The sequence below is a fragment of the Tachyglossus aculeatus genome, chromosome 22, assembly GCF_015852505.1.
Source record: "Tachyglossus aculeatus isolate mTacAcu1 chromosome 22, mTacAcu1.pri, whole genome shotgun sequence".
Lineage (NCBI taxonomy): Eukaryota > Metazoa > Chordata > Mammalia > Monotremata > Tachyglossidae > Tachyglossus > Tachyglossus aculeatus.
The window spans coordinates 52,124,475-52,137,010 of record NC_052087.1 but is presented as its reverse complement, the minus strand read 5'-3'; the positions used below and the strand labels follow the sequence as shown (position 1 = coordinate 52,137,010).

Sequence of the window (12,536 nt, the reverse complement as noted above, 5' to 3'; positions counted from 1 at the left end):
GTATATCTATTCTATTTATTTTATTTTGTTAGTATGTTTGGTTTTGTTCTCTGTCTCCCCCTTTTAGACTGTGAGCCCACTGTTGGGTAGGGACTGTCTCTAGATGTTGCCAACTTGGACTTCCCAAGTGCTTAGTACAGTGCTCTGCACACAGTAAGCGCTCAATAAATACGATTGATTGATTGATTGATTGATTGATTGATTGACAACCTGATCACCTTGTATTCCCCCCAGCGCTTAGAACGGTGCTTTGCACATAATAATAATAACAATGGCATTTATTAAGCGCTTACTACAGGCAAAGCCCTGTTCAAAGTGCTGGGGAGGTTTCAAGGTGATCAGGTTGTCCCATGGCGGGCTCACCGTTTTAATCCCCATTTTACAGATGAGGTAACTGAGGCACAGAGAAGTTAAGTGACTTGCCCAAGTAAGCACTTAACAAATGCCATCATTATTATTAGTATTATCCCCTCCCCCAGCCTCACACCACCACTTAGAGAACCAGCGTGGCTCAGTGGAAAGAGCCTGGGCTTTGGAGTCGGAGGTCATGGGTTCAAATCCTGGCTCTGCCAATTGTCAGCTGTGTGACTTTGGGCAAGTCACTTAACTTCTCTGTGCCTCAGTTCCCTCATCTGTAAAATGGGGATTAAGACTGTGAGCCCCCCGTGGGACAACCTGATCTCCTTGTAATCTCCCCAGCACGTAGAACAGTGCTTTGCACATAGTAAGTGCTTAATAAATGCCATCATTATTATTATTATTATTATTATGTCCCTATCTGTTATTTACTTATTTCTATTCATTGCTGTCTCCCCCTTTAGACTGTCAGCTCGCTGTGGGCAGGGAATGTCACTGTTTATTGTTGTACTGCCCTGTCCCGAGCACTTGGAGAAACAGTGTGGCTCAGTGAAAAGAGCCTGGGCTTGGGAGTCAGAGGTCATGGGTTCAAATCCCGGCTCCACCACTTATCAACTGTGTGACTGTGGGCAAGTCAGATAACTTCTCTGGGCCTCAGTTCCCTCATCTGTAAAATGGGGATGAAGACTGTGAGCCCCCCATGGGACAACCTGATCACCTTGTTAACCTCCCCAGGGCTTAGAACAGTGTTTGGCACATAGTAAGCACTTAATGAATGCCATCATCATCATCATCATCATCAATCGTATTTATTGAGCGCTTACTATGTGCACAGCACTGTACTAAGCGCTTGGGAAGTACAAATTGGCAACGTATAGAGACAGTCCCTACCCAACAGTGGGCATCATTATGGCAAACAGCGTGGCTCAGTGGAAAGAGCACGGGCTTTGGAGTCAGAGGTCATGGGTTCAAATCCCGACTCCACCACATGTCTGCTGTGTGACCTTGGGCAAGTCACTTAACTTCTCTGAGCCTCAGTGACCTCATCTGTAAAAATGGGGATGAAGACTGTGAGCCCCACGTGGGACAGCTTGATCACCTTGTATCCCCCCAGCGCTTAGAACAGTGCTCTGCACATAGTAAGCGCTTAATAAATGCCATCATTATTATTATTATTAGTCCAGTGCTGTGCACCCGGTCAGCGCTGGCCTTCCCAGACTGAGCCCCTTCCTTCCTCTCCCCCTCGTCCCCCTCTCCACCCCCCCATCTTACCTCCTTCCCTTCCCCACAGCACCTGTATCTATGTAGATATGTTTGTACATATTTATTACTCTATTTATTTTGCTTGTACATATCTATTCTATTTATTTTATTTTGTTAGTATGTTTGGTTCTGTTCTCTGTCTCCCCCTTTTAGACTGTGAGCCCGTTGTTGGGTAGGGACCGTCTCTAGATGTTGCCAACTTGGACATCCCAAGCGCTTAGTCCAGCGCTCTGCACACAGTAAGTGCTCACTAAATACGACTGACGATGATGATGATATGTTGCCAACTTGGACTTCCCAAGCGCTTAGTCCAGCGCTCTGCACACAGTAAGCACTCCCTAAATACGATTGATGATGATGATGATATGTTGCCAACTTGGACTTCCCAAGCGCTTAGTCCAGCACTCTGCACTCAGTAAGCGCTCATTAAATACGACTGATGATGATGATGATATGTTGCCAACTTGGACTTCCCAAGGGCTTAGTCCAGCGCTCTGCACACAGTAAGCGCTCCCTAAATACGATTGATGATGATGATGATGATACGTTGCCAACTTGGACTTCCCAAGCGCTTAGTCCAGCGCTCTGCACACAGTAAGCGCTCCCTAAATACGATTGATGATGATGATGATATGTTGCCAACTTGGACTTCCCAAGCGCTTAGTCCAGCGCTCTGCACACAGTAAGCGCTCCATAAATACGATTGATGATGATGATGATGATACGTTGCCAACTTGGACTTCCCAAGGGCTTAGTCCAGCGCTCTGCACACAGTAAGCGCTCACTAAATACGACTGATGATGATGATGATATGTTGCCAACTTGGACTTCCCAAGGGCTTAGTCCAGCGCTCTGCACTCAGTAAGCGCTCCCTAAATACGATTGATGGTGATGATGATATGTTGCTAACTTGGACTTCCCAAGCGCTTAGTCCAGCGCTCTGCACTCAGTAAGCGCTCCATAAATACGATTGATGATGATGATGATATGTTGCCAACTTGGACTTCCCAAGGGCTTAGTCCAGCGCTCTGCACACAGTAAGCGCTCCCTAAATACGATTGATGATGATGATGATGTGTTGCCAACTTGGACTTCCCAAGCGCTTAGTCCAGCGCTCTGCTCACAGTAAGCGCTCCCTAAATACGATTGACGATGATGATGATACGTTGCCAACTTGGACTTCCCAAGGGCTTAGTCCAGCGCTCTGCACACAGTAAGCGCTCACTAAATACGACTGATGATGATGATGATATGTTGCCAACTTGGACTTCCCAAGGGCTTAGTCCAGCGCTCTGCACACAGTAAGCGCTCCCTAAATACGATTGATGATGATGATGATATGTTGCCAACTTGGACTTCCCAAGGGCTTAGTCCAGCGCTCTGCACACAGTAAGCGCTCCCTAAATACGATTGATGATGATGATGATGATGCCTAAATATGATGGACCGTCTGATTGACCAACTGAGGCAGGAGATCCCGGGCCCGGCCCCCCGGCCCACCACCCCCAGCTCCCTCCTCACCGCTCTCCTTGCAGAGCACGAAGAGGAACTCGGCGGAGCAGTGCTTCACGTCGGTGTCGATGTGGGTCATGAGACGCACCAGCTTGTTGCGCAGCAGGTTCCCCACCTCGGGACGGTTCCTCACATCCCGCAGCGGAGGCAGCACCTGTCCGGGGGGCCGGGGTGGGGAAGAGAGGGGTGGGCTCAGCCAGGGGACCCCCATTTGAAGCAGCGTGGCTCCGTGGAAAGAGCCCGGGCTTTGGAGTCAGAGGTCGTGGGTTCGAATCCCTGCTCCACCACGTGTCTGCTGTGTGGAGAAGCAGCGTGGCTCAGCGGAGAAGCAGCGTGGCTCAGTGGAAAGAGCCCGGGCTTTGGAGTCAGAGGTCGTGGATTCGAATCCCTGCTCCACCACATGTGCGGAGAAGCAGGGCGGCTCAGCGGAGAAGCAGCGTGGCTCAGTGGAAAGAGCCCGGGCTTTGGAGTCAGGGGTCATGGGTTCGAATTCCTGCTCCACCACGTGTCTGCTGTGCGGAGAAGCAGCGTGGCTCAGCGGAGAAGCAGTGTGGCTCAGTGGAAAGAGCCTGGGCTTTGGAGTCAGAGGTCATGGGTTCAAATCCCGGCTCTGCCAATTGTCAGCTGGGTGACTTTGGGCAAGTCACTTCACTTCTCTGGGCCTCAGTGACCTCATCTGGAAAATGGGGGATTACGACTGTGAGCCCCACGTGGGACAACCTGATTACCTTGTATCTACCCCAGCGCTTAGAACAGTGCTTGTATATATGTATATATGTTTGTACATATTTATTACTTTATTTATTTATTTATTTTACTTGTACATATCTACTCTATTTATTTTATTTTGTTAGTATGTTTGGTTTTGTTCTCTATCTCCCCCTTTTAGACTGTGAGCCCACTGTTGGGTAGGGACTGTCTCTATGTGTTGCCAATTTGTAGTTCCCAAGCGCTTAGTACAGTGCTCTGCACATAGTAAGCGCTCAATAAATACGATTGATGATGATGATGATGATGCTTGGCACATAGTAAGCGCTCAACAAACACCAACATTATTACTCTTTTAGACTGTGAGCCCACTGTTGGGTAGGGACTGTCTCTATATGTTGCCAACTTGTACTTCCCAAGTGCTTAGTACAGTGCTCTGCACACAGCAAGCGCTCAATAAATATGATTGATGATGATGACCTTGGGTAAGTCACTTAGCTTCTCTGAGCCTCAGTTACCTCATCATAAAATGGGGATTAAGACTGTGAGCCCCACGTGGAACAACTTGATCACCTTGTATTCCCCCTCCCCAGCGCTTAGAACAGTGCTCTGCACATAGTAAGCGTTTAACAAATGCCATCATTTTTATTATTATTATTATTATTGACAAGCTCCTCGGGTCCCCAAGACCTCGCCAATACGGTCTGGCCGTTCCTCCTCTTATCCTCGGACTCCCGGGTCAAAAGGCGGGAGGCGGATTGGCCGACTCAGCCTCCCTCGACTATCCCATGGGAGGCCCAAAGCCCAGGGCTAGCCTTCGGAGGGCCCACCTTTTTTTTTTAATGACATTGATTAAGCGCTTACTATGTGCAAAGCACTGTTCTAAGCACTGGGGAGGTTACAAGGTGATCAGGTTATCCCACGGGGGGGCTCGCAGTCTTCATCCCCATTTTACAGATGAGGTCACTGAGGCCCAGAGAAGTCGAGTGACTTGCCCAAAGTCACACAGCTGACAAGCGGCGGAGCCGGGATTTGAACCCATGACCTCTGACTCCAAAGCCCGGGCTCTTTTCCACTAAACCACGCTGTTTCTCTTCTTTCCTTCTCCACAGCCTCAGTTTCCCTGGTGGGGTGGGGGTGGGAGACAGCACTGACTCCCTGCTCCTTGCTTCCCCTCTCATTCATTCATTCATTCATTCATTCATTCATTCATTCATTCATTCATTCGTATTTATTAAGTGCTTACTGGGCGCAGGGCACTGTACTACTACTGTAAGAGAAGCAGCGTGGCTCAATGGAAAGAGCACGGGCTCAGGAGTCAGAGGTCATGGGTTCGAATCCCGGCTCTGCCACTTGTCGGCTGTGTGACTTGGGGCAAGTCACTTCACTTCTCTGGGCCTCGGTTACCTCATCTGGAAAATGGGGATTAAGACTGTGAGCCCCACCTGATCACCTTGTAACCTCCCCAGCGCTTAGAACAGTGCTTTGCACATAGTAAGCACTTAATAAATGCAATCATCATCATTATTATTATTCATTCAGTCATATTTATTAAGTGCTTACTGGGCACAGGGCACTGTACTACTGTAAGAGAAGCAGCGTGCCTCAATGGAAAGAGCCTGGGCTTGGGAGTCAGAGGTCATGGGTTCAAATCCCGGCTCTGCCGATTGTCAGCTGTGTGACTTGGGGCAAGTCACTTCGCTTCTCGGTGCCTCAGTTACCTCATCTGTAAAATGGGGATGGAGACGGTGAGCCCCACGTGGGACAACCTGATCACCTTGTATCCTCCTCAATCAATCAGTCGTATTTATTGAGCGCTTACTGTGTGCAGAGCACTGTACTAAGCGCTTGGGAAGTACAAATTGGCAACATATAGAGACAGTCCCTACCCAACAGTGGGCTCACAGTCTAAAACAGCGCTTAAAACAGTGCTTGGCTCATAGTAAGCACTTAACAAATGCCATCACTATTATCATTATTACTAAGCGCTTGGGAGAGTACAATGCAACAATAAAGAGACGCATTGTCTGCCCACAACGAGCTTACAGTCTAGAGGGGACTCTCCTCACCTAGCAAGAGGCTCCTCTCCGCCTCCCGGGCGCTCTTGGTTGGGCTCCCTGCCCCCCCGCCCCAATCCTCTTGGTCCTAGTGAGGGGCTGGGGGTGGCCCCTCGCCCCCATCCTCCCAGTCATTCATTCAATCGTATTTATTGAGCGCTTACTGTGTGCTCAGCACTGTACTAAGCGCCAGTCCTAACTGGGGGTGGGCCCTCCGACTCCCCATTACTTTCACTTCGGATTCAGACGAGGGGCCGGGGGCAAGCCCCTTGTCCCCCTGTCCACCCCCAATCCCAGTCCAGGAGAGGGACTGGGCGTGAGAGTCCTCTGACTCCCCTTCTCCCCATCTCAGGGATCAATAATCGTTGGGAAATTTGTTAAGCACTTATTATGTGGCAAGCACTGTACTAAGCACTGGGGTCAACACCGAATAATCAAATCAGACACAGTCCTTGCCCCACGTGGGGCTCACAGTCCAAGGGGGAGGGAGAACTGGCATTTAATCCCCATTTTTAAAGGTGAAGAAACTGTGGCCTAGAGAGGTTAAGCGACTTGCCCAAGGTCACACAGCAGGCAAGCGGCGGAGCCGGCATTAGAACCCAAGTCTTCAGACTTTCGGGCTTGGGCTCTTTCCACGAAGCAGCGTGGCTCCGTGGAAAGACCGCGGGCTTTGGAGTCGGAGGTCATGGGTTCAAATCCCGGCTCCCCCACTTGTCAGCTGTGTGACTCTGAGCAGGTCACTTCACTTCTCTGTGCCTCAGTTACCTCCTCTGTCAAATGGGGATGAAAACTGTGAGCCCCCCGTGGGACAAGCTGATCACCTTGTCACCTCCCCAGCGCTTAGAAAAGTGCTTTGCACATAGTAAGCGCTTAACAAATATCATCATTATTATTATTGTTATATCAATCAATCATATTTATTGAGCGCCTACTATGTGCACAGCACTGTACTAAGCGCTTGGGAAGTACAAATTGGCAACATATAGAGACAGTCCCTACCAATTTGTACCAATTTCCACTAGGCCATGCTGCTTCTCGGTTGGCAGGGGTGGCTAAATTAGCCCTGGCTCCAGGAAGGGGCACGGTGCCACTCTCTGTGACTCCGTGGACCCGGCTGAGAGCTGTCACTCGGCTGAGGAGAGCAGGAGGTGTTGGGGGGTGGTAGCGGTGGAGGGGGAAGGACCCCAAATCCAAGTCACAGGGGCCTGCGTGACAGCCCGCATAGGGATGGAGGCGTCAGGTGCCAGCTGCCGCGTCCGCCCTGAACCCCAACCCCCCTTCCCGGGACCTACCGGGCCTCCCTTCCGGAACCTACCTTGGCTTTGAGGAATTTCCGAGTCTGGCGGTGGACGCGGGAGCTCTCGGTCAGCAGATTCAGCACGGGGGTCACACTTTCCTTCAGCTTGTGGCCCTGCAAAATCACCCCCAGGTCAGGCCGAAGCGAGGAATCAATCAGTCAGTCGGATTCCCACAGTGCCAAACCCTCCAGTGGCTTCCCGTTGCTTGTTACATCACGCAGGCGCTCCTGGCCGTTGGCTTCAAGGCCAGCCACTGATAATAATCATAATAATTAATAATTACGGTATTTCTAAAGCATTTACTAGGTGCCAGGCCCTGTAGTAAGAGTGGGAGTGGATACAAGCAAATCGGGTTGGACACAGTCCCTGTCCCATATGAGGCTCACAAACTCAATCCCTATTTAACAGATTTTAACAGATGTCTCAGTTACCTCATCTATAAAATGGGGATCGTCCCACGTGGAAAGACCTGATTACCCTGTATTCATCCCAGCGCTTGGAATAGTGTTTGGCGCATAGTAAGTGCTTAACAAATACCATTATTATTATTATTATTACTATTATTATTAGATGAGGTAACAGAGGCACAGAGAAATGAAGTGACTCGCCCAACGTCACAGAGCAGAAAAGTGGCAGAGCCAGGATTAGAACCCACATCCTCTGACTCCAGGACCGGGCTTATTTATTACTCTATTTATTTATTTATTTTACTTGTTCATATCTATTCTATTTATTTTATTTTGTTAGTATGTTTGGTTTTGTTCTCTGTCTCCCCCTTTTAGACTGTGAGCCCACTGTTGGCTAGGGACTGTCTCTATATGTTGCTAACTTGTACTTCCCAAGTGCTTAGTACAGTGCTCTGCACACAGTAAGCGCTCAATAAATACTATTGATTGATTGATTGATTGATTGATTTCCACTAGGCCATGCTGTTTCTCTAACTCTCTCTTTTACATAAAAGAGATCTACAAATCTACATCTCTGCCCCTGCTCTCTCTCCCTCCCTCCAGGCTTGCATCTCCTCCTGCCTTCAGGACATCTCCACCTGGATGTCTGCCCGCCACCTAAAACTCAACATGTCCAAGACTGAACTCCTTGTCTTCCCTCCCAAACCCTGCCCTCTCCCTGACTTTCCCATCACTGTTGACGGCACTACCATCCTTCCCGTCTCACAAGCCCGCAACCTTGGTGTCATCCTCGACTCCGCTCTCTCGTTCACCCCCACATCCAATCCGTCACCAAAACCTGCCGGTCTCACCTCCGCAACATCGCCAAGATCCGCCCTTTCCTCTCCATCCAAACCGCTACCCTGCTCGTTCAAGCTCTTATCCTATCCCATCTGGATTACTGTATCAGCCTCCTCTCTGATCTCCCATCCTCCTGTCTCTCCCCACTTCAATCCATACTTCACGCCGCTGCCCGGATCATCTTTGTGCAGAAACGTGCTGGGCATGTTACTCCCCTCCTCAAAACTCTCCAGTGGCTACCAATCAACCTACGCATCAGGCAGAAACTCCTCACCCTGGGCTTCCAGGCTGTCCATCCCCTGGCCCCCTCCTCCCTCACCTCCCTTCTGTCCTTCTCCAGGCCAGCCCGCACCCTCCGCTCCTCCGCCGCTAATCTCCTCACCGGGCCTCGTTCTCGCCTGTCCCGCCATCGACCCCCGGCCCACGTCATCCCCCGGGCCTGGAATGCCCCCAATCCCTCTGCCCATCCGCCAAGCTCGCTCTCTTCCTCCCTTCAAGACCCTGCTGAGAGCTCACCTCCTCCAGGAGGCCTTCCCACACTGAGCCCCTTCCTTCCTCTCCCCCTCGTCCCCCTCTCCATCCCCCCCATCTTACCTCCTTCCCTTCCCCACAGCACTTGTATATATGTATATATGCTTGTACATATTTATTACCCTATTTATTTATTTATTTATTTTACTTGTACATATCTATTCTATTTATTTTATTTTGTTAGTATGTTTGGTTTTGTTCTCTGTCTCCCCCTTTTAGACTGTGAGCCCACTGTTGGGTAGGGACTGTCTCTATATGTTGCTAATTTGTACTTCCCAAGTGCTTAGTCCAGTGCTCTGCACATAGTAAGCGCTCAATAAATACGATTGATGATATAGTGACAGTCCCTACCCAACAGTGGGCTCACAGTCTAGAAGGGGGAGACAGAGAACAAAACCAAAGATATTAACAAAATAAAATAAATAGAATAGATATGTACAAGTAAAATAAATAGAGTAATAAATAATAGAGTAATAAATATGTACAATATGATGATCTCATCTACCCCAGCGCTTAAACCAGCGCCTGGCCCACGCTAAGCGCTTAACAAATTACTAGTAGAAAAAGAAATGGTGACGATGATGAATTCAAAATCATCCCCGAGTCGGGGGAGAGAAGAGGGGAGGAAGTGAGAAGCAGCTTGGCTCAGTGGAAAAGAGCCCGGGCTTTGGAGTCAGAGGTCATGGGTTCAAATCCCTGCTCCGCCAATTGTCAGCTGTGTGACTTTGGGCAAGTCACTTCACTTCTCTGGGCCTCAGTTACCTCATCTGTAAAATGGGGATTAAGACTGTGAGCCCCAGGTGGGACAACCTGATCACCTTGTAACCTCCCCAGCGCTTCGAACAGTGCTTTGCACATAGTAAGCGCTTAATAAATGCCATTATTATTATTATTATTAAGTGACCGAGCCCTGCCGGGGGCAGCGACTGTCAATCATCCGCCTCCCAGCCCAAGCAGGGAGCCCGGGAGGATGCCATCTTCCAGAACGATCTTCCCAGTCGGCTCTCCCGCCCTCAGACAAGCGCTCTCGGGGTCCCCTTGCCCCCCGATGCTGAGCTGTGACAAAGCCCTAGCAACAGTTCACCCCAGGGACCTTCCTGGTGACTCACAACCGTTGCTAGGGCCATTATGGCAGACGGGGCGGCTGTGGTGTTTTTCCACCCCGACGCCCAAACGGCAATCCCGAACGGCAGGCCGAGCGACCCGGAGCCTGGTTGTCCTGGGGTCTCAGAGATGTATAATAATAATAATAATAATGGCATTTATTAAGTGCTTACTATGTGCAAAGCACTGTTCTAATCAATCAATCAATCAATCGTATTTATTGAGCGCTTACTGTGTGCAGAGCACTGGACTAAGCGCTTGGGAAGTCCAAGTTGGCAACATCTAGAGACAGTCCCTACCCAACAGCGGGCTCACAGTCTAGAAGGGGGAGACAGAGGACAAAACCGAACATATTAACAAAATAAAATAAATAGAATAGATATGTACAAGTGAAATAGAGTAATCAATCAATCAATCAATCGTATTTATTGAGCGCTTACTGTGTGCAGAGCGCTGGACTAAGCGCTTGGGAAGTCCAAGTTGGCAACATCTAGAGACAGTCCCTACCCAACAGTGGGCTCACAGTCTAGAAGGGGGAGACAGAGAACAAAACCGAACATATTAACAAAATAAAATAAATAGAATAGATATGAACAAGTAAAATAGAGTAATCAATCAATCAATTGTATTTATTGAGCACTTACTGTGTGCAGAGCACTGGACTAAGCACTTGGGCAGTCCAAGTTGGCAACATCTAGAGACAGTCCCTACCCAAAAGTGGGCTCACAGTCTAGAAGGGGGAGACAGAGAACAAAACCGAACATATTAACAAAATAAAATAAATAGAATAGATATGAACAAGTAAAATAGAGTAATCAATCAATCAATCAATCAATTGTATTTAATGAGCACTTACTGTGTGCAGAGCACTGGACTAAGCGCTTGGGCAGTCCAAGTTGGCAACATCTAGAGACAGTCCCTACCCAACAGTGGGCTCACAGTCTAGAAGGGGGAGACAGAGAACAAAACCGAACATATTAACAAAATAAAATAAATAGAATAGATATATACAAGTAAAATAAATAAATAAATAGAGTAATAAATGCGTACAAACATATATACATCTATACAGGTGCTGTCGGGAAGGGAAGGAGGTAAGACGGGGGGATGGAAAGGGGAGAGGAAGGAGGGGGAGGACGAGGGGGAGAGGAAGGAGGGGGTTCAGTCTGGGAAGGCCTCCTGGAGGAGGTGAGCGCTCAGTAGGGCCTGTGCTGGGGAGGTTACAAGGTGAACAGGTTGTCCCATGGGGGGCTCACAGTCTTCATCCCCATTTCACAGATGAGGGAAGTGAGGCACAGAGAAGCTAAGTGACTTGCCCAAAGTCACACAGCTGACAAGCTGATTAAAACCCACGTCCTCTGACTCTCAAGCCCGGGCTCTTTCCGCTGGCTTCTCATTTTACAGATGAGGCCCACCGAAGTGACTTTTCACTTTGGAGTCAGAGGTCATGGGTTCAAATCCCCACTCAGCCAATTTGTCAGCTTGTATGACTTTGGGCAAGTCACTTCACTTCTCTGTGCCTCAGTTACCTCATCTGGAAAATGGGGATTAAGACTGTGAGCCCCCTGTGGGACAACCACTCATTCATTCATTCATTCAATCAATCGTATTTATTGAGCGCTTACTGTGTGCAGAGCACTGTACTAAGCACTTGGGAAGTACAAGTTGGCAACATGTAGAGACGGTCCCTACCTAACAACGGGCTCACAGTCTAGAAGGGGGAGACAGAGAACAAAACAAAACATGTGGTCAGGTGTCAAGTCATCAGAATAAATATAAGTAAAGCTAGAAAACCAGTAAAACTAGTAAAACTAGAAAACTAGTATAGCTAGAAAACCAGATAATAATAATAATAATGTTAGTATTTGTTAAGTGCTTACTATGTGCCAAGCACTGCTCTAAGCACTGGGGAGGTTACAAGGTGATCAGGTTGTCCCACGGCAGGGCTCACAGTCTTAATCCCCATTTTACAGATGAGGGAACTGAGGCCCAGAGAAGTGAAGAATATTACTCTATTTATTTATTTATTTATTTTACTTATCACTCTATTTATTTATTTATTTATTTTACTCATTACTCTATTTATTTATTTATCTATTTTACTTGTACATATCTATTCTATTTATTTTATTTTGTTAGTATGCTTGGTTTTGTTCTCTGTCTCCCCCTTCTAGACTGTGAGCCCACTGGGTAGGGACTGTCTCTATATGCTGCCAACTTGTAATAATAATAATAATGATAATAGCATTTATTAAGCGCTTACTATGTGCAAAGCACTGTTCTAAGCGCTGGGGAGGCGACAAGGCGATCAGGTTGCCCCACGGGAGGCTCACAGTCTTCATCCCCATTTTACAGATGAGGGAACTGAGGCCCAGGGAAGTGAAGTGACTTGTCCAAAGTCACCCAGCTGACAAGGGGCAGACCCGGGCTTTGAACCCATGACCTCTGACTCCAAAGCC

The 12,536-nt window shown here is 48.5% G+C and overlaps 1 protein-coding gene across 1 annotated transcript in view; it reads right to left on the bottom strand.

The window, feature by feature from the left end:
• The window catches only part of RIC8A (RIC8 guanine nucleotide exchange factor A), a 60,267-nt gene that overhangs the window by 3,858 nt on the left and 43,873 nt on the right, over positions 1-12,536 (bottom strand). Inside the window, exons 6-7 of the mRNA XM_038764255.1 lie at positions 7,213-7,308; positions 3,142-3,286 (exon numbers count right to left, since the gene is read on the bottom strand). Of these exons, the coding sequence (XP_038620183.1) occupies positions 3,142-3,286; positions 7,213-7,308 (241 nt within the window). The remainder of the gene's footprint in view (positions 1-3,141; positions 3,287-7,212; positions 7,309-12,536) is intronic.